The following is a 21,527-nucleotide window of genomic DNA, read 5'->3' on the forward strand; positions in this document are numbered from 1 at the left end:
TCTATCGGATCACTCACCTCCCTTGTTTTGAGGAGAACAAACCTCACCTGCTCCAACCAAACCTTGTTGATAAAAATCCCTAATTCCTGGAACCATTCTGGTAAATCTCTTCGGTATTCTCTCAAGGACCCTCACATCCTTCGTAAAAAATGCTGATCAGAACTGGATGCAATATTCTAATTGAAGCCCAACCATATTTTATGAAGTTTTAGCATAACTTCCCTGTTTTTGTACTCAATGCATCTATTATGAAGCCCAAGATCCCATATGATTTACTATTCGCTCAATATGTCCTGCCACCATCAAAGTTTTATGGACAATAACCTCAGGTCCCTCTGTCCTCTCACACTCTTTACACTTTGCCGTTAAATTTATGTGGTCTCTCCCTATCTCTTCTGCCAAAGTGCATCATATCACACTTTTCTATTAAATTCCATCTCCTACTTGTCTGCCCATTCTGCTAGCCTATGTGTCCCATAAGTTGAAAAAAAATGTCCACGATTTGGGGCAGTACTGAGACCTGGCTCCCCTTGCCTATTAACTGGAGAATTAAATATTTGAAAAGGGAGTTGGGAACCCATCATCTTGCCCATACTTGGGTTTGAACCAGGTGAGTTTGGAGGCTACAAGAGAGTCACTGGTTGTATACACGTGGCAATCAAGGCACCCGCAGATCAACCAGCAGTCTTGGTCGATCGCACGGGGTTTCACGTCAAGTTAGTTTATGACCTTGGTAAGTATATCCAGGAAGCTGCCATAATTCATTTGTTCTGTGGTATTCACACCTCCTGCAGATTTCCTCTCCTCCACGTCTCCCAGGAGCCAATTGCTGGTGCTAAGAGTTACCCACTGAATATCTGGCTAATGACTCCCATGAGGAACTACCACTGAGCTATATCACTATCAGGGAAAAATATATTCAACTGTGTTGCTCAAGATGTGGTTGAGGTGGCTGGAGAGAACTGGAGCCACCCGTCAGTATAACCCAGTAAGGATGCCGAGAATGGTGATGGTCAGCTGAGCCCTTCATAACATCATGCTGCAGAGTCGTGGAGCTGCGGGTGAGGAAGGTGCAGAACGACCAGCATTTGAAGGAGGAGAAAGCCAGATGTGACCCTGGCACCTGCAGCCATCTCCTCCACGTCATGTCACTTAATCTACGCTCGTGAGGACAACTGACAGTACCATAAGAAACCCTCTGCCACTCCTCCCAAACACAATTCATTCCAACAGCCAACTATCACATTCGCATCCCTTTCCTTCTCAAAAAAGCTGATCATACTATTCACCCGAGGCCAGTATCCAGGGTGAATGGGGGCAAAGAACAGAGTGGAGGCTTTTGAATGAGGAGCTCAAATAAAGTTTTAATTCATTGCAATAGACATCTTTATAGATACATTAACATTGTTCTAAGCACCCTAGTGAATCGCCCTGGACAAACTAATGGATGTCATGATGTGGAGATGCCGGTGTTGGACTGGGGTAAGCACAGTAAGAAGTCTCCCAACACCAGGTTAAAGTCCAACAGGTTTATTTGGTAGCACAAGCCACTCATGGCTTGTGCTACCAAATAAACCTGTTGGACTTTAACCTGGTGTTGTGAGACTTCTTACCAAACTAATGGATGACAGGGATTCCCGTCCAACTACCAGAAGATCAGTAGGGAATGTATCACTAGGGAACATATCACTGCCAATGCTAGCTGTCCCTCAGCTAGAGATGGGAATTCCACCCCTCACAGCAGCAGAAGTCACACGTCAGAGAGCTGCTGATAATCTAATCGTCTGATAGCAGCACACAGATTTCCCACTGAGGCTTCACTAGTTGCCTTTTGTGGATGATCCCCAAGATGTGCATTTACATGCAGTTGAGAACTTGAAGTGCCTGGCTCTTTGCCAGGCCTCTCCCCTGCTGTCCCTTTCTCCTGTTCAGATCATAGAATCATAGAAACTCCACAATGCAGGAGGCCGCCACTCGGCCCATCGAGTCTGCACCGACAACAATCCCACCCAGACCCTATCCCCACAACCCCACATATTTACCCGCGAAACCCTCTAACCTACGCATCCCGGGACAGTAAGGGGCAATTTAGCACAGCCAATGCATCTAACCCACACATATTTGGACTGTGGGAGGAAACTGGAGCACCCGGAGGAAACCTACGCAGATATGGGGAGAACGTGCAGACTCCACACAGTGACCCAAACCGGAAATCGAACACAGGTCCCTGGGGCCGTGAGGCAGCAGTCCACCCACTGTGCTGCCCATCATGATATGATGTGTTCCTTACCACGTGACAACCTATCTCTAATGCGGTGGCCATCAAGGGGCGGCATAGTGGTTAGCATGGCTGCCTCACAGCGCCTTGGACCCAGGTTTGATTCCTGGCTTGGGTCACTGTCTGTGTCAAGTTTGTACGTTCTCCCCGTGTCTGCATGGGTATCCTCCGGGTGCTCTGGTTTCCTCCCACAATCTGAAAAATGTGCTGGTCAGGTGGATTGGCCATGCTAAATTCTCCCTTGATGTACCTGATCAGGCGCCGGAATATGGCGACTAGGGGATTTTCACAGTAACTTCATTGTAAAGTTAATGTAAGCCTACTTGTGACTAATAAATAAGTTTTACTTTATAAGGCGTGTGCTTCTGTGCTGGTGGAGTGTGTGCAGGAGTCATTTGACAGAACATCCTCAATGTTCACCCTTTTCTCAGGATTCCTTGGCCTGTTTCCTCAGGAAGGACCTGAGAGAGATGAAACAAATGAATTAGTGCTGACATCAAGAATGCATCAATTTAGTTAATAGTACCATCAATTTAAAATGAGTCAGTGTTAAATACCAAGTGGCAGTGCTTCATCTAATGCTGTTACCAGAACCCTGGGTCACTCCTGTCTCTCCATCACTGATATCCAGTGTGCGCTCCACCCTGCTGATTTTGTGGACATCCTTTTCCATTATGCTGTAGTTAACGTGGCCACAACTACAGATCCATCTGTTTCTCTTTTTCTCCCTGGATTTGAGACTCTCATCTCCTTCAATCAGAGAACAAAGAGCTATGAGTTGTTGTGTGGAGAAGATGGAAAGAGAACATTTGAGGAGATTGACAGAGGAATGTGTGCAAGAGGACAGGATGAGGGCAAGTGTCTGTTGAGCAGGAGATTGGAGGTGGTGTCTGGAGGGAAAGGAATGCATGTCTCTGCAAGGTGTGTTTGTCAGAAGAGTGCTGTGTGGGAGAATGCAGGGTCAGAGAGTTATGACACAACTTGCTGGTTCGAATTAGATCATTAAATCTCTTGCTATACTTTATCCAGGTTCTGGCCACCACACTGCTGCCAGCTTCTACTACTTCCAGCCACGTCCGTTTAATTAGACAGCTAGCCTTTCCCTGCTGTCCTCAGGAAAAAGGACATTTCCTCTTGCCCTTAAAACCTCAAATCCAAGGAAGAGGCAGAGAGCCATAAGGGACAACCCTTCCTCATCTTCCTTCCATTCTACTCCTTTGTAAATGCTTCACTACCAAGATTTCCTGCAGCTATTCAGACCCCTGCCTTTACATTTCGAGCCTCCAATGACAGATTTGGCATGTCATCACACCCAACCACTTTTGATTGGTCATAATGATGTTAGTTACTGTGAGCCATTTAACACGCTTCACCTGAATCGATTCAGCAGTGCGGTGCTTACACCCCTAAGGAATATGGTCAAGAATCAAGAGGAGCAGACGATAAAGGATCTAGAAAATGTAGCTTTAAAAACTGAAATTGTTTGTGCATTCATCATGAGACAGAGCGAGGGAGAGAAGAATTGAGACCCTGCGTAAAATAACATTCTTACACACTAACATGTGGGAGGCTTTTACAAGAAAGTGGTAACACATGAATGTATCACTTAGGACACCTCTTGGAAATGTCTCAAAAAGTGCTTATATAAAATGAAATGTTTGAAGTCCAGTGTTTGCAACGATGTAGCAAACATGCAACAGCTCTTTTATACACAAGGTGAATGATCAGTGGTTTTAACACAGTGACAGAAGGTGCATTCCAGCACCCCGCCCACCCCTGGCTACATATTCAAATATGCATTTGTTTTAAACTCATCTTTTTAGTGGCAACTAGCTAGATCACGTATAGAAGCTAGGTCACATATAGATGTGAACTGACTTGTGTTCTCCTGAACACAAGTCAGTTCACTGGCTGTGAGCAGGAGAAACTAAATTTGGTAAAGGAGGGCTCAAGTCTTTTGCATATGCCTCCTTTGATGTCCATACCAACATGATGGACAGTATACTTCCAACTTGCAATGCATATGTATGCTATTATCCTTTTGGACACTTTGGACTTTGAACCACCAATCCCAGCATGTTATTAGACCATTTCTGAATTAAACAGGTTGTGATTAGTTTGAAACTCAGTTGACTTGTTTGAGTATACAAAATAGCTGTTGCGTGGGAACAGGAATGGGTCATCTCAGCACTTCAAGCCTGCTCCATCAAGCAATTTGATCATGGCCAATTTGTAGCTCAACTCATTTTATCCATCTTTGTGATCCATATCCCTTTATCATTGACTAATGAAGTATAACAATTTCATTCTTAAAAATTTCAATTGGCCCAGCTCCAATGCACTTATGGTTGGGCGTGGGTGTTTGATCCTTCCAGATTTTCTCCATCCTGTGTGAAAATTTGCCTCTTCGTTTCTCTCCTCAATGGCCAAGCTCCAATTCTGGGATAGTACTCTTTTGATCTGGATATCCCCACCCGAGAAGATCACCCATTAACCTTCTAAACTTGATGAAATTGGTTAAAGGAAAAACATTGCTCAGCAAAAGGTCAAACACTAGAGTAACTGAGTTACAGGAATGAACCCAGACTCCTGGATTAGCTGTTATACAAAACAATAGGTATTTTCAGCACTAATAAAAGGAGTGCTGAAAAACGTGGCTAAAGAATGTGGATTTGACCTGCATCTAACTTCTGTTTTGAAGTTGAAAGAAAATAATTTAAAACTTTAAAGAACAACACAGAAGGATCTCAAACAATGATGAGACAGAATACAGGAATGAGATAGAGAATCTGATGAACTGGTGCGGCAACAATAATCTCTCCCTCAATGTCAACAAATGAAGGAGATTGTCATCAACTTCAGGAAGCATAAAGGGGGACATGCCTCTGTCTACATCAACGGGGATGAAGTAGAAAGGGTCGAGTGCTTCAAGTTTTTAGGTGTCCAGATCACCAACAACCTGTCCTGATCCCCCCCATGCCGACACTATAGTTAAGAAAGCCCACCAACACCTCTACTTTCTCAGAAGACTAAGGAAATTTAGCATGTCAGCTACCACTCTCAAACTTTTACAGATGCACCAGAAAGCATTCTTTCTGGTTGTATCACAGCTTGGTATGGCTCCTGCTCTGCCCAAGACCACAAGGAACTACAAAAGGTCGTAAATGTAGCCCAATCCATCACGCAAACCAGTCTCCCATCCATTGGCTCTGTCTACACTTCCCGCTGCCTCGGCAAAGCAGCCAGTATAATTAAGGATCCATCGCACCCCGGACATTCTCTCTTCCACCTTCTTCCGTCGGGAAAAAGGTACAAAAGTCTGAGGTCACATACCAACTGACTCAAGAACAGCTTCTTCCCTGTTGCTGTCAGACCTTTGAATGAACTTACCTTACATTGAGTTGACTTTCTCTACACCCTAGCTATGACTGTAACACTACATTCTGCACGCTCTCATTTCCTTCTCTATGAAAGGTATGCTTTGTCTGTACAGCGTGCAAGAAACAATACTTTTCACTATGTTAGTACATGTGACAATAATAAATCAAATCAAACATAAAATCTACAATTTGAAGACAAATGAATAGTGATATATTTTTTCACATTTCAGTACAGCAGCAAGCAAAGATTTTATCTCTCCTTTAGATTTCAGCTAAACAAGCAATACAATTGTCCTCAAACTGTTTGGGACCAACTTGTAATATCTGTAAACAGCAATGTCTCCATAATTAGTGGTATTTGATTTGACAAATGAAATTTATTTGCTGCATTATTCACGAATGGGTGTACTTTGATAAATGTGGCCACAGATAATTTCAGTGCATAGCAAATATGAATTCTGTCAAGTGGTAATGCCAATAAAATTATGGAAAAAATGGAAAGGAGAGAAGAACAATCAGGAAACCATAATGAAACTTTGTGATAAGGAATGATACAGCTCAGTTCAAACGGCAACAATCTCACTGCTTAATACTGACATTCCCATTGCACTTCAATCTCTTAACTGCTGGTGCATCTGAATTACAAACTTGTTCCTTCATTTTTGTTTTGCAATGTTCTATCTTAAAATTGTACAATTACAAATAGTTACCTGCAAACTTTTTTTTAAAGAAAACAGAAACCAACATAATGAACCTTATTTTAAAGAAAAGAAACATGTTTCACAGCTTTGGCACTGATTCTCATTTCTGTCAGGAGGGAATCACAATCTCAGTCAGATAATGCAACGAGGAGGAGGCAGTGAATCCAGAAAGAGGGCTTCAAAGTCAGCAGCTTATATTTTGCACCTGAACAGAATGATCGATCTGTGCTCCTGCCCCTTTAAATTTTGAAGTAACAGTATAGCCACTTCCTGTTTAAAAGACGGATTTTGAAGGTGCCTGTGCTACAGTTTTATAACACTGGGCTGGTGATAGATTTAATCTTCGAATATTGAGTTCACTGGCAAATTTTCTTGCTTTCTGATAGAAGTAGAGCGACATTTCCCGATCCACAAGGAAGTTGTGGTAGATTGTGGCAAGCCGGGTACAGATTTTCAGCTGAGACTTCTTACTGCCTAGATCTGTGGCTGCAGCAAGAGCTAAGTGGTAATAGCCTGCTGCATCATGTGGATCCTGCAATGTGAAAAAAAAGCCATCAACCAACTTCCATCATGTATTACAATGTATGAATAAGGATGAGAAATAGTTAGCTACACTGAGTAAAGTATCTGAAATGGCTCCCTTTGGAATGTATTCATTTAGCATTAGGGCTCTACCAGTGCTTTGGAAATTAATACAGCAACCAGACCTTTATGTGAAGAGATATTTTCTGGAAGAGTCCCCCCCTCTTCGAAATCTGCATTATTCTTCACTGTTCTTCAGCCCTCATCTTTTTTGAGACTGTGTTAGCCATCAACGTAAACGGTGATGCAGGCCCAAAATCGTGTGAGAGTTGGGAAACTAGCTCGCTGGCAAGATCTTGTTTCCTGATTTCCCCCACTCCTTGCCTGTAACATAGTGGTTAGCATTGCTGCCTCACAGCACCAAGTTAAAGTACAACAGGTTTATTTGGTAGCACAAGCCACAAACTTTCGGAGCACTGCCCCTTCCTTCATCAGGTGAGTGGGAGTCGTGTTCACAAACAGGGCATATAAAGACACAAACTCAATTTACAAGATAATGGTTGGAATGCGAGTCTTTACAGGTAATCAAGTCTTAAAGGTACAGACAAAGTGAGTGGAGAGAGGGTTAAGCACAGGTTAAAGTGATGTGTATTGTCTCCAGCTGGGACAGTTAATGAGATTTTGCAAGCCCAGGCAAGTTGTGGGGGTTACAGATAGTGTGACATGAACCCAAGATCCCGGTTGAGGCCGTCCTCATGTGTGCGGAACTTGGCTATCAGTCTCTGCTCAGCGATTCTGCATTGTCGTGTCGTGTAGGCCTGTGCTACCAAATAAACCTGTTGGACTTTAACCTGGTGTTGAGAGACTTCTTACTGTGCTTACCCCAGTCCAACGCCGGCATCTCCACATCATGGCCTCACAGCGCCAGGGACCTGGGTTCAATTCCGGCCTTGGGTCACTGTCTGTGTGGAGTTTGTACATTCTCCGTGTCTGCGTGGGTTTTCTCCGAGTGCTCCAGTTTCCTCCCACAGTCCAAAAATGTGTGGGTTAGATTGATTGGCCATACTAAATTGACCCTTGTGTCAGGGGGATTAGCAGGGTAAATATTTGGGGCTACTTGGAATAGGGTCTGGGTAGGATTGTGGTCGGTGCAGACTCGATGGGCCAAACGGCCTCCTTCTGCACTGTGGGAATTCTATGATTTCTCTATGAAAATGAGGTTCGGGGGGGGGGGTAGTTTGAAGGGATTTTATTTTTAATCCTGTTCAAGCCCCCCTTTAAAGATGGTGCCCTGATCTTTGTGGAGCCGACATTGCTGGCTGTATCATGCTCCATTCCATCGTGGTAATGGTGGAAACCAACACCACCCCCACACCCACCAAATTATTAATTGCCTAATCTTCAGTTGAACTGCTAGAGAAATGAGCATTAATGGACTGTTGCACCATTACTCTGGAGTTTTCAACAATTTACCGTCAAAGTTATGGTGTGAGATCAGGGAACCAGAGTAGAAATTCTATTTCTTAATGTTTTGCACATTGGGGCAAATGATTCATGTATTCATGAAAAATTGATCATTATTCCTCCCATTGTGGATGACGTCCCTGAAATTTAATAGGTTATAAAGATTTTCCTTTCATGGTTAGACTTACGTTCCAATTTGAACGGCATTCCACTTTTATTCATTTCTTAGATAGATCTGACATGTGGGACCATTAAACTTCATACAATTAGTATGAGATATGAGCTACTTTCTTCCCTCCTTGTTGACTCATTACAGCATCTTGCTTTAGGAACTCAAACCTTATCATGTGGCACAGCACATAACAATATGAAATCAAAGTTAATAGCATGCAAATAGGGGGCAGCGTACTGAGGGGGAAGATTCTGCCCTCTATTTCAGGGCTAAAGTAACTGACCTCTTCTTGACTTACATATTTATCTACTATATATTATCTTGCTGGAGCTTTACGTCAGTGACATCCACAGGAGTTTCCCTAATCTCTTGCCTAATCTTCAGCTGAAATTTTCAATGAAGTTTTAACTGCATTGCCTTCTGCATCCCAAAATTGTCTGTGTAGCTTTATGAGTATTATGTCACTAAATTGACTCATCTTTCATGTATGAATTGTGCTCAGCCCAAAGGCAGGTCCTTGGCTCATTGTCTGATGATGCTTCATCCTGAATCATTTTTCTTGGCTGTTTGCCATTGCCTTCCACACATGAGAAAAGGTCCCAAGTAGAATTCAGCTGGAACGGGAATCGAACCCACACTGTTGGCATTATTTTTTCACAGGATGTGGGCATCGCTGACAAGGCCAACATGTAGAAGTCACATGTAGGTTAAACTAGGTAAGGATGGCAGATTTCCTCCCCTAAAATTCTAAGTCATATGTTAGCTACCTAATCAACTGAGCTAACCAGCCTCTCACTGGCACAACTGCACATCTCAATATTCTACTTGGATCATATCACTACAACCATCACTCCACAGAACTATTATGTTTCTCACCTTAAGATCATAGAATGTCATTTCTCCCAGTTGTATGTAAACTCTGACATAATAAATTGTCTCCTCATCAAACTCCAGTGGACAGGAACAAAGGGAAAGTGCCTTCAGATAAAAGTGTTCAGCCAGTTCACACTGACCAAGGAACTGATGTATTATTGCTAGTCGATGATAAGCAACTCGCTCATTGAGTGCGTCTCCTATTGAATAAAGAGATATATGTAATGAGTGTTTCAGAGAACAATAATAGCAAAGTATTACTAATATTGAAAGTAATAGAGCGTTCTCCTCTTTGAAATGTTAAATTGATGTTGAAGAACAATATGTTGAGAGTGTCAAGTACTGGTATATATTCCTGCTTCTATATTACAATGGGGCCAAGGATCTGTGGCCCTTGCCGCACATTGCTGCCATAACTCAAGGTGAACTACACTGATACTTTGTGCTGTTGGCTGAACAGAGTTTCAAATTGAGTTCCAATGTTTCTTAATTTATCCAAAAGATCTGAAACTATCTTCTGCCTTTACAAGTACAACAGGTGATACATTAGAGCAGCAACACTACACCAGTTCTTCCCAAACCGACCTCCACTAACTCCAGTAGTACACACAAACACAGTACATATAAATGCATGATATAGAAGACAATAAAACTTTACATTGTCCAATCATTATTAAAGTCAGACAAAAATTCTTGCCATAACTCTTTTTAAACGAGTCAATCATTTACAATCTAAAGTTAGTCATATTTAACATCTACAATTAATTACCAAAGCTCAGGTGCTCGGATGAATAACTTTATTGCAGTTTTCTACTTATAAGTAGAACTTCCTGAAAATGTCATGAAAACCTTACTTTTCCTTCAAAATTAGTTGCTGTGGATACCAAACAGTTTTTACTACATCTGTCAAATGAAGCACACCTGGCTCAAATACATCTGAGTTTGTAAAAGAGAAAAGTGCATTTTCTGAAAAATGTTTAGTTCATAAAAAATGAAAATTGGAAAATGTTCTATTGATACAGTCTGAGATTGGGGTTACTGCATATTGTTACAACAAAATACAGACAGCTTTACTCACTATGGTATAAGGGACCTAGCTGTGCTTGATGCTGAGATTCGGTGCCTACACCCCACAAAAAATTAAAATTTCCCAGTTTGCCAAGTCTGAAATTGGTCCAAAAAATGTTGGGAAAAAATCCTCCCATGTTTACATGGCAGAGGTTGTAGCTATGCCCATGTTTTTACAGGATATATGGAACATTCTTTGTTTCAGTGCTACTCAGATTCCCTTCCCCACCTCTTCTCTGGTACATTGATGACTGTATCATTGCCATTTCCTTTTCCTGTTCTTGCCTTGAATTGGAAAATTAATCAGCTTTGCTTCCAATTCCACCTCTCTCTCACCTTCCCATGGTCTGTTCCCAGCTCTTCCCTACCATTCTCTATCTCTATCAATGGATATTCAGTATAAGCCTACCTACTTCCACAATGGCCTCAAGTACACTTCCGCACACCCCCGCACTTCCTGAAAGGACTCCATTCCATTCTTTTTTCTACCTCTGTCACATCTCTTGAGGATACAACCTTCCAGGACCATGATAGGACTTTCATTGTCCTCAACTTCTACCACACCACTTTCTTGACTCAACAGATCATTCTCTGCCATTGCTGTCACGTCCAGTGTGATTGCATCACCAAACGCAGTGGAAGGACCATTCCCTCCAATGATATACTGGTCAATCAACTCCAACACCCTGTCACCGTGTTTTTATTTTCTCCTGATCATCCATCCAATGTTCTAAATACTCTGTGAAGATGTAACAGTGATTTATATTTACTTCTTTCAATTTAGTATTCACTGCTCAGTTTGTTCTACATGGGTCAGACCAATGCAAATTAGGTGACCACTTTGAGGAACAGCTCTGTTCTGTCAGTAAGCATGACCCCGAGCTTCCAGTTACCTGTCAGTTTAATTCTCCATCTTGCATTCATTCTGACCTCAGCCTCCTACAATGTTCCAATGAAGCTCGATGTAAACGCGAGCAATGGTACCCCATCTTTCAATTAGGCATTTTACAGCCTCCGGACAACACTGGAGTTCAACAATTTCAGACTGATCTCTGCCCCCATCTGGTTTTCATTCATCTTTTTCTTGGATTGCAGCTGTTCATCATTCTACCATTCACACCTCCGCTAGACAGCTCTGATGAAAGGTTATCAGGCTGAAATATTACTGATTCCTTTCTCCACAATGCTGCCTCATGGACTGAGTATTACTAGCACTTTTCTGTTATTGTCACAAAACAATGTTGGGCTTGAATAAAAATAGAAAATGCTGAAAAGACTCAACAGACCTGGCAGCATATCTGTGGAGAAAGAAACAGAATTAATGCTTTGGGTCCATATGACCTCCGATCTGAAGATGTGAAACATTATCTCAGTTTCTTTCTTCATAGATGCTGAGTTTTTCTAGCATTTTCTGTTTTAATTTCAGATTTCCAATATTTGCAGTATTTTGCTTTTATTTTAGTATGGCCTTGAATTCTTCTATTGAAGTCACTTTTGATAACCGAAAATGATAACTGCAGAAATATTCTACTTCTGCCTAATCTTGAGGCAGATTCCACGGAAGCGCAAGTCTAATTTTAAATTACACATTTGGGTAGAAACTGGAATAGTCCATTCATTCTCTTAGGCCCATTGCCGCTTTCAATTACACCATTATCATAGCATTTTGCAAGAGTGTGTTCCAGATTTTCACCACTCTTCATGGGTACAATAAATAATCCAAATGATCAATAATGGAATAACATAATTTTGACAGGGTGCTGATTTCTCAATATTCTCTTGTGTTTATATGCATTTATTATAGCGATAGTACTGCAACATCTCCATTATAAATGCTCGTTACATATTGGACTACCCTATATTTAAAAATTCCATTACTGAATAACCTTGTTTTTTTCTATAAAATTATGAACAAAGCACTACAAAACTGCACAACTAATAATTGATGATATTTCATTAAGATTGAGACATGTTTTGTATCACTCAGAATAATATAAATCAGTGATTCAGCTCCCACCCCTCAGAATTCCGAATTTGATTACAGTGAGTTTCTATATTTGTTCAACAGGTTTGAGTATGTCCAACAGGTCCACGTGATGGCTAGTGTGTAGTTGGAGAGATTTACTTTGCTTCCAGCTTTTTGTGTGCTTGTTTGCTTCTCATTTTCAGCCTACATCACAAGCTAGCAGCAATGCAAGAGCCAAATATATAAATTTCTCCCAGTCAGTATACAACCTCTCTATTGGCAAGCCCTCAGCTGTGCCTCCTTCCTGGAGACATATGGAAACATAGTGAAACCGTGTCATGTGACCCAGAAGCAGGGCACCATAAATCAGGGAAGAGCCCAAGGCAGGGGACAGAGAAAGGCCCCAGTTAAAGAGGAAGAGGGGCAAAGAAAGAGGCTCCAAGCAAAAAAAGGCTTTTACAGTTGGCAGACTTTAATTAGTGAGGGTTCAGGAGAAAACCTGACCAAAGAGGGCTCAGAAGAAGCCCAGAAGATGCAGCAGAAGTTTAGCGATTGCATGTTGCAGACCATTGTAGTGAAGGTATCCCTTTGGAGCAGCAGTATTCTGTTCGGCACAGCTGAAGTTCGTGAATTGTGTTCTAGTGCATACTCTGGAATCCAGGGGAAGGGGGACTCGGAAGACCAGACTGAAACCCTGAGATGTGTGCAATTTATTGAGGCCAGCTGAGTTGGAGTGACTTTTGAGACTTTGAAGGCGAAGACTGGAATCCCTCCTGAGAGAGATAGAGTTTCAACAAGATTGGTTGATTTGCAATATCACTGATGATCAGTGTGATGATCACTGAGAAATCTGTGGAATCTGACCTGGTCACATCTGCCACTTATTGTGCAGTGTGGTGCATTCAATCACAATTTGCCTGTTAATTCACATGTGCCTCATATTAACCCTGTAATAGCTTGGCACTTGGAATTAGAAGAAGAAATGCCTGACACAAGTATAACAGTTCAGGTTAGCTAGAATTGACTTGTAGGTGAAACAGCTTGAGATAGAAAGATAGAGAAAAGCAGAAGCTAAAAGTAAAGAAGAAAAATAAATAACAAAGCTTGAACTTCAGAGAAAGAAATTAGCAAGGGCTAGCCAACCAGGAGGAAGTTGGATGCAGGGACAGAAGCCGTCTGGTGCAGAGGCAGGCTGTTTTAAAAAGGTTCACCTTGGTGCCAGGTGACTTGGTCCCAGTGGGAAAAAGAACACAAAATGCCCTCCAGCCCTCACACCCCTTCCCCCTCCAAATACTCCCATGCCCCATACATGCCATAACCCACCCATCAGGCCCCCATTCCAGGCTCTTTCACTTCCATGTCTATTGACCCACTGTACATTCCAGAAACGATGAAGTGGGAAGTGTGAAAAACGCTTTCAAAAAATGCACTCCATTGATAAAATTTCTTCTATGAACAAAAAAGTTTGGACCAAAAGCTAATAAAAAAGTGGCCATCATTCAGACCCTTTGAAGTTTCAGAAACCATAAAACACCAGCACTTGAAACCAATTGAGCTATGCAAACATTGAAATTGAAGCAGAGATTGGAGAACCTGAGCTATCGAACAATGTTTCCTCTGGGTATCAGGTGTTTTATTATTTGGCTCTTAGCCAAATGTATGTAATGAGACTTGGCCCAAAAATGAAAACCAAGCCCCGAGTTTGTAAGGAAATTCACAAACGCAAGAGAGAACATTCAAAACCCAAAATAAAATTGGACCGTTAACTTACATTCTGCTCAATTACCAATTCTACCATGGAAATATATTATAGAAATGAAATAAAAGCAAAAAGGCTCTACTTACCAAGGGTCACACTGAGTGTCAGAGCAGTTTGGGCATATTCTACTGCTTCTGCATATACCTTCGCATGCAGCAATAGTTCTGTCAACTTGTTACAGAGTCTGAGTTCCACCTTCATATTTTCAACTTTGACAGCGAGGGGAAGTGCTCGGTCCTGTTAACACATACATGAAAATTGAAAACTTGCGTGCCGAACTGAGGTTTAATGAGATGTGATGGCCGAGTGCTATTAAAGGTACTTACCCTAAAGAAGGAAGTGGCTTTCTCTCGGTCTCGGGATCCATTAAAGAACACATCCCCCACAGCTTCAAAAACTTCCATTGCAAACTCCAATTTTTCTGTGCGCACAGCAGCATCTTGAGCAACCTTAAATGTTTGTATTACAAAATGTTTATATAAATCAGCACCTGCAAATCTTTTTGGAATCCACCCACGTTCCCAAGTTTTCTCCTGAAGCTACTGATATTTGCTCATTGTATGACCACAGCTGCTGATGGCAGTCAACATTAGCCAAATGTGATCAAAGCGTATTCATTGCAGCCAAGGACTATCTTAACCTTATCAGACATCTAAATAGCTGCCTTTTCAAACAAAATCACTGACTAGTGGTGAAGGGCAGAAACCTTGGCTGATTTTTTCCCTCTCTATCCTGGGAAGCTGAGAACGATACTACGCTAAGAAGCTAACTCAGCACTGACATGAAGAAAAACAAGAACCCATCTCATCTGCATTGTACCATAACACACTTGTTGCTGCATTGACTCATTAACCCATTAAAGAAGGTTATTCTATCTTCCGGGTTGCTTCTAAAACAAATAAGCAAACTCAACTTATTCAATATCTTCTTGACTTAGAATTGATTAGCAAAAACTTGCAGTGCACTATTCAAGGTGTACATCTGATAGAACAATGATAAAGTCCAGAAAGAGGACATTTACTTCACTGTGCTTGTCTGGTTTTTGGAAAGAGATATTTAATTAGCCCCATTCCCTTGCCCCAAGATCCTGCAATTGTTTCCCCTTCAAGTATTTATCTAATTCCCTTTTGAAAGTGAGCATTGAATCTGCTTCTGTTAGCTTTTCAAGCAGTGCATAAAACTTAATTGCATAAAACAATTCTGCTCATGGTGCCTCTCTCGTTCTTTTACCTTAAAAACGTATCTTTACTTACCCCGACTCTTCTCATTTTTCTACTAAAGATGATGATTTTAATCCTCTTAATCTTCTTTGGGCCACGGTGAACAGACCCAATTTCTCTAGTCTTTCCATATAACTAGAGTCCCTCATCCTGGTACCATTCTAGCAAATCTCCACTGCACCCTCCCCAAGAACCTGAAATGCTTCCTAAAGTAAGGTGCCTTGCATTGAACGTAATACTCCAGCTGAGACCTAACCAGTGATTTATAAAGGTTTAGCCTAACCTCTTGCTTTTGTACTCTATGTCTCTGTTTATAAAGTCAAGGATCCTGTATGTTTTTTTTTTAAAAAAGAGAAAACAACCTTCTCAACTCGTCCTGCCACTTTGTGTATATTCTCCCAGGTCTTTTTATTCCTGCACCCCTTTAATATTTTACCATGCATCTCCTACTGCTTCTCCTCTTCCGACCAAAACTAAATATAATTTCACACTTGTGTTAAATATCATCTGCCCTGTATCTGGCCCTTTCACCAGTCTATCTGTGTCCTCCTGAAGTCTTTTACTAACTTCCTCAGTGTTAACTACATTTCCAAGTTTTGTATCATCTATAAATTTGGAAATTATGCTCTATATACCCAAGTCCAGGTCATTTATATATAATCAAAAAGAGAAATGGCCCTAACATTGACATTTATGTTACATTCTATCCTTTCACCAATTTCATATCTGTTGTCCCTTTATTCTATGGGATTCAATTTTGCAAACAAGTCTAGTATGTGCAACTTTATTAAACCACTTTTGAAAGTCAGATACAATACCATCAACTGCACCAACTTCACCAACCCTCTCTGTTACCTCATCAAGAATTCAGTATTAGTCAAGTACAAGTTGCCTTTAAAAATTAATGTTGGCTGTCATTTATTAATCCATATATTTCCAAGTGACCATTAATTTTCCCTCTGTCTATAACACTAGATCGATCTTCCTGTAGTTAGGCTTATCTGTAGACATTTTAATTTTATTTCTATTGATTTTTAAGTGAACCTTTATTGAATCATACTTTGTAATCACCGATTACAAATTAATGATGTGATTGTGCCAGATGTGATTAAACTAGATGAGATTGTACTCTGATTATTGATCATATAATCAGTGATATTAGTTGTAGACTTTGACCTTTCCAAGAATTTTTCTTGTGCATCTTATTCACAGATTTTGTTTTGACTGAACATTTTTTTCTAGATACACCACTGCAAAACAAATTTGTCTTTCCATTGCTTTAAAAGAGCAACTGTTCTTACCATATTGGCCTCGATGACCTTGGACTGCCGCCTTTCAATGAAGTTATCTTTTCTTTTTATATCAATTATAATTTTTTACATTAATACTTTAATTGTGAAACATTTATTAAATTGTTTTAATGTTACAAGGGTTACCTAGGGTTGTCATTCATTTCGGTTACATCCAGAGTATAACTTTGAATTTCAGTGAGGGACAATTGGGAACCAGCTAAAATTCTAAGGAAGTATGGAATGGTACAAGTTCTAGGTGCAAATCCTCTTTACAATTGTAAAATCATAATTTCCTAGAATCATAATTCATTTTTCCTGGAGAAATTAGGAGTTTGCATGCAAGTTCTGCAGTCTTGTGATGAATTGCAGTTAGGAAGGTAGTGCCCCAATACTTGGTCAATAACATGATAAAATGACAATTGTGAACACATCTATTAAAAGTTAATAACTTCAGTTATGCACAAATCCCAGAGACCATTAGATCATCATGTCTGCTTGTTTTAGTTCTTAAATACTATTTTACCTGCATGTACAGGTCCACCAATTCATCCTCTCCTAGTACGTAATGTATCTTCCCAGCCTGCAGCCAAGCATATGCTTCCTTCTCCTTCTTCTCTAGATCTATAAAGATTCCAAGGCTCCGTTTGGTATACTCCAGTGCTGACCTGAATGCCCTTAATTTAAAAAAGGTAAACTTTGTTACAAGACTGGGCGGCACAACAATTATCACATTGCCCTTTCAACACCGAGTCCCTGCACTTTCCTGGTGGCCCTGGGCATACATTAACACATTTGAATTCGATCTTAAGCCAGTTCCTAATTGGACTTATCCACAGTAAAAAACTACACACAGCTGAACACCAATGGTTACAAAATCATCTATGAAATTTCCTCAAAATTTATAACAACATTCATGTGCAAATTCACTTGGCGATCTTAGATTCTGGCTGTGGACCTTGCGCACTTATAATAGCCTCCTACCAGAGGTAATATTTATTGATGAAGACAACACACATGCACACATCAATCAAATTACTTTTGCAAAAAAAATGGGAATCGACTTTTACATGAGTATAAAATGTATCAAGCCAAGTAGCAACAAGGAACATAAATACTCTGGCCGAAATGTTGCGACCGTTCACCCCGGCAGTATTTTCCCATCCCACTGCAGTGAATGACAATTTGGCTAGGCACCAAATTCTCCAACCTCACTGCAGCAGGAGTGTGGTGTGACTGGCCGGTAAGATTGTGCCCTCAGTATTAAAAAACTCAGGTCTGTTTCTCTCCCCACAAACGCTGCTTGACCTGTTGAGTATTTCAGATTTCCCGCATTGCAGTATCCTTTTTTTCCAACTTATGCAAATACTCAAACTCATCTCCATTGAGAGGCAGTAAAATACTGTACAATGCTTGTGTGAGAAGATGGCAAAACTGAATTCTAATCTTTTTGGGGAAGAGGAAAATTTTCTTTACTTTGTTTGAAAAACCCAGTTTGTTTTGGTACCTTGCAATAGGCATATGTGCTGAACAAAAGAGAAAAAGAATCACTTTTACCCATCTAACTGCACCCAGCAAAGGAAACAAGAGATGTTCCAAACATAAATAAAACTCCATTGCAAAACTTTTATTTATTCTCCCTATTATAATCTACGTACAGAAAAACAACATTGCAGACTGTTGATCTGTATTTGATTTTTTAAAATTTATTCACGGGATGTGAGCATGACTGGCTGGACCAGTATTTATTGCCCATCCCCAATTGCCCCTTGAACTAAATGGTTTGCTAGGCCATGTCAGAGAACATTTAAGAGTAAACCACATTGCTGTAGCTCTGGAGTCACATGTAGGCCAGACCAGCTAAGGATGGCAGATTTCCTTCCTCGGGACATTAGTGAACCAGATGGGTTTTTCCGACGGTCAACAATGGTTTCATGGTAATCATTAGATTTTAATTCCAGATTTTTATTGATTCTGAGTTTCTTCATCAGCCATGGTGGGATTCTAACCCCAGTCCCTGTATCTTTGGATTACTCGTCAAGTGACAATACTACTGCGTCACTGCCTCATCAATTGGTGAACACCTAACTCCATAAAACTCATGATCCTGCTCTCAAATCAATTGAAATTGTTCCCATTCAATTACCATAAAATATATTAATTTATTAAAATGACTCCGTTCTTTTTAGATGTACACCCAATTCAATCACCTTTGAGGTGACTTTATAGCCCACCAGTGTTCTCCCAGAAGGAAAATCTGGTAAAACTTGGAAATGACTGGTACAGACTGGAGTTCCATTTTAAAATGTACAAGACTGGTTTGAACAATACCAGTCACCTCCAAAGTTCTGAAGATTTTTTCTTTCTGGGCTCGAATTTCCATGAACATCAAGAATCCCGCAAAACTGTAGCAGGTTATGCCAATCCCCAGAGCCAACATGATAAAATGTATTTGCAGCCCCCACGGATCTTCGCCCACTGGCAGTTTTACAGTTCAAATAAAATAAGAAAATTGTTAATAATCAGGACAAATAATCAGATACTTTTTACTGTAAATTCCTGACATGGTTTCAATAGCTTCTTTTAAAGTTACAATAAATAAATAATAACGTTGAAACAAACAGCCCCATCACTTGAAATCTTCAAGACCTGTCTTTAGATTATTTCCATTTTCATGTTTTCATTACCAGGACGATACTCAATTTACAGAATCTAAAAATATAAATTTAAAATACAGATCAAAATTGATATTTTGCTAAATTTAATGATTTTTATAATGGAGTTCACTCCTATCTACAGTTTCAGGACCTGCTGAACGACGATGGTCTTGCTGACCTTACTGTGAACTGTTCCCCAGGTAGTTGTTAGACAAATAAAAATTTGGGAGCATAGGGGGATTGGATGGAGAGGGGGAAAAAATGAGCCTGTAAGTATCAATTTAAAACTTTTTCATAGGTTTCTATTTCAAAACCAGTTGGGAGTGATTGGTGTGCCATTTGCATGCTTCTTTGGTGCTTCAGACACAATGGAAAGGAAAAACAAATTTGCATTTATAGATGACATTTTATGTCCTTGGGATATTAATATGTTTTTGGAGTCAATTAATTACATTTGAAGTGTGATTATTATTATTTTGCATGCAGCACACAACTGAACCACCGAGATGGTTAAGGGAAATAGGCACATGAGAACACTATCACCTCCAAGTTCCCTTCTAAGTCGAGCATCATCCTAACTTGAGCACGTTATTGTTTCTCAATCTACACTGAATTTAAATCCTGGACTTCCCTACATAAGTGTTGTGGAAACACCGTCATAGACTGCAGCAGCTCAGGGAGAAACTACAGGTCTTGCAAGCACCAGAGATAAATGTTCCAAAAATGAGACGTGGTTTTCACAGAGCCAGGTACCACATGATAGGAACAAGATGAGTGAACAATAAATCTATTTTGATGGTGTTAAGGTACAAATACTGGCCACGACACCAAGAGGAACACCTTCTCTTCTTTGAAACATTGCCATATCTTTCACAGCCATCTGGGCAGACAGACAAGGCCCTAATTTAAATTTCATTGACAAAGGAAGACCTTCAATCCTGCCACAATCTCTCAGTACTGCAGGTAACTTGGTGCAAGACCTGAAACTACAATCTTATCAAAACAAGTACAGTTGCTGAGCCAAGCTGGCACCCTAAGTTATGGGAAGGACCTTCAGTGGCATTATTTTTATTAATTTCAGAGGCCTGTGGACACAGGACACATCAAGCATTTGGTAGTCCTCAGGCCTCCGAAACCAATAATATGAAATTGCCTTTCAGTGCATTTTCTAAATTATAAGTGAATTAGGGAACCAAGAGTAGCCAAGGCGAGAACAACAATACAAAACATTAGTTACAATTGACCCATCTCAGGTCAGTTTGCTTAACAGGTCAAACATGGCTAATTTAGACACCAAGAGGATACATATCTGACCCAGAAAGCTTCCCAGCCATGGACTCACTTACATGCCTAAAACAGGTTTGTGTAAGCAGTGCAGGTTAGAGGTATAGATATATTGCAATAGCCCAGAAAGAGGGTCCGTTGCTGTGGGTTGAAGGCAGCTGCTGAACTGCCTCATAAATAGAGCTTTCTTTCTGCAAAATTTACCCTGTAGAAAAAAATCTTTTGACCATTCACCACAGGTACGAACATAAACTTGCATCAAACTCCTCCTACAATTTTTTTAATGCAGGCAAAACACCCCTACATAGACTTGTGAAGTGTGAAGGATACAAACAGAATAACACATTAAATACAAAAGAAAATATTCCACCATTCACTAGACACTAAGTTGTGGAATCAGTCAAAATGAAAAACAATCAGCTGGAAAACTTCACATTTCTGAGCATCCCCGAATTCAATCCCTTTACCTTTCAGTTCCCAGGGTGAGGTATAGTTGACTGGTGTTTTGTAAAACATGCCCCTCCAGTTCCTTGTCAGCCAGTTTACGAGTGAGGTAAAGCAGAAACTCATTGTAGATGATGCACTGGGCTTCATTAGGGAGGACAGAATTGTAAAACTGGCATAGCAACTGAGTGGCTAGTACTTGGCCTAGATTCAAAAAGAGAAAAAGTATAAAGTATAGATCAGATGCTGGAGACAGACAACTACCTTACTGATTATGATTCAGTGCATGTCCTGCTTGTAATAATTCTAACAAAATTGGCATTCCATATATTATAACAGGTCCCATACATGCAGTAGGACAGCAATAGGCCTGAAGGCATTAACCAATTTAGTTGTAAGAACTAACAGCCTGGGGCAAATTCTCTTGATTTGGCAACATGTTCCAAAAGT

The 21,527-nt window shown here is 40.6% G+C and overlaps 2 protein-coding genes across 2 annotated transcripts in view; both read right to left on the bottom strand.

Annotated features, from left to right (window-relative positions):
* Nucleotides 1-21,527, bottom strand: part of lyar (Ly1 antibody reactive homolog (mouse)) — a 355,306-nt gene that overhangs the window by 143,230 nt on the left and 190,549 nt on the right. The window lies entirely within an intron of this gene.
* The window catches only part of sh3tc1 (SH3 domain and tetratricopeptide repeats 1), a 62,642-nt gene continuing 46,964 nt past the window's right edge, over nucleotides 5,850-21,527 (bottom strand). Inside the window, exons 13-18 of the mRNA XM_078211993.1 lie at nucleotides 21,101-21,281; nucleotides 17,219-17,369; nucleotides 14,510-14,632; nucleotides 14,270-14,420; nucleotides 9,394-9,590; nucleotides 5,850-6,891 (exon numbers count right to left, since the gene is read on the bottom strand). Of these exons, the coding sequence (XP_078068119.1) occupies nucleotides 6,634-6,891; nucleotides 9,394-9,590; nucleotides 14,270-14,420; nucleotides 14,510-14,632; nucleotides 17,219-17,369; nucleotides 21,101-21,281 (1,061 nt within the window). The 3' untranslated portion in view covers nucleotides 5,850-6,633. The remainder of the gene's footprint in view (nucleotides 6,892-9,393; nucleotides 9,591-14,269; nucleotides 14,421-14,509; nucleotides 14,633-17,218; nucleotides 17,370-21,100; nucleotides 21,282-21,527) is intronic.

Source organism: Mustelus asterias, chromosome 1 (assembly GCF_964213995.1).
Source record: "Mustelus asterias chromosome 1, sMusAst1.hap1.1, whole genome shotgun sequence".
In the NCBI taxonomy this organism is placed as follows: Eukaryota; Metazoa; Chordata; class Chondrichthyes; order Carcharhiniformes; family Triakidae; genus Mustelus; species Mustelus asterias.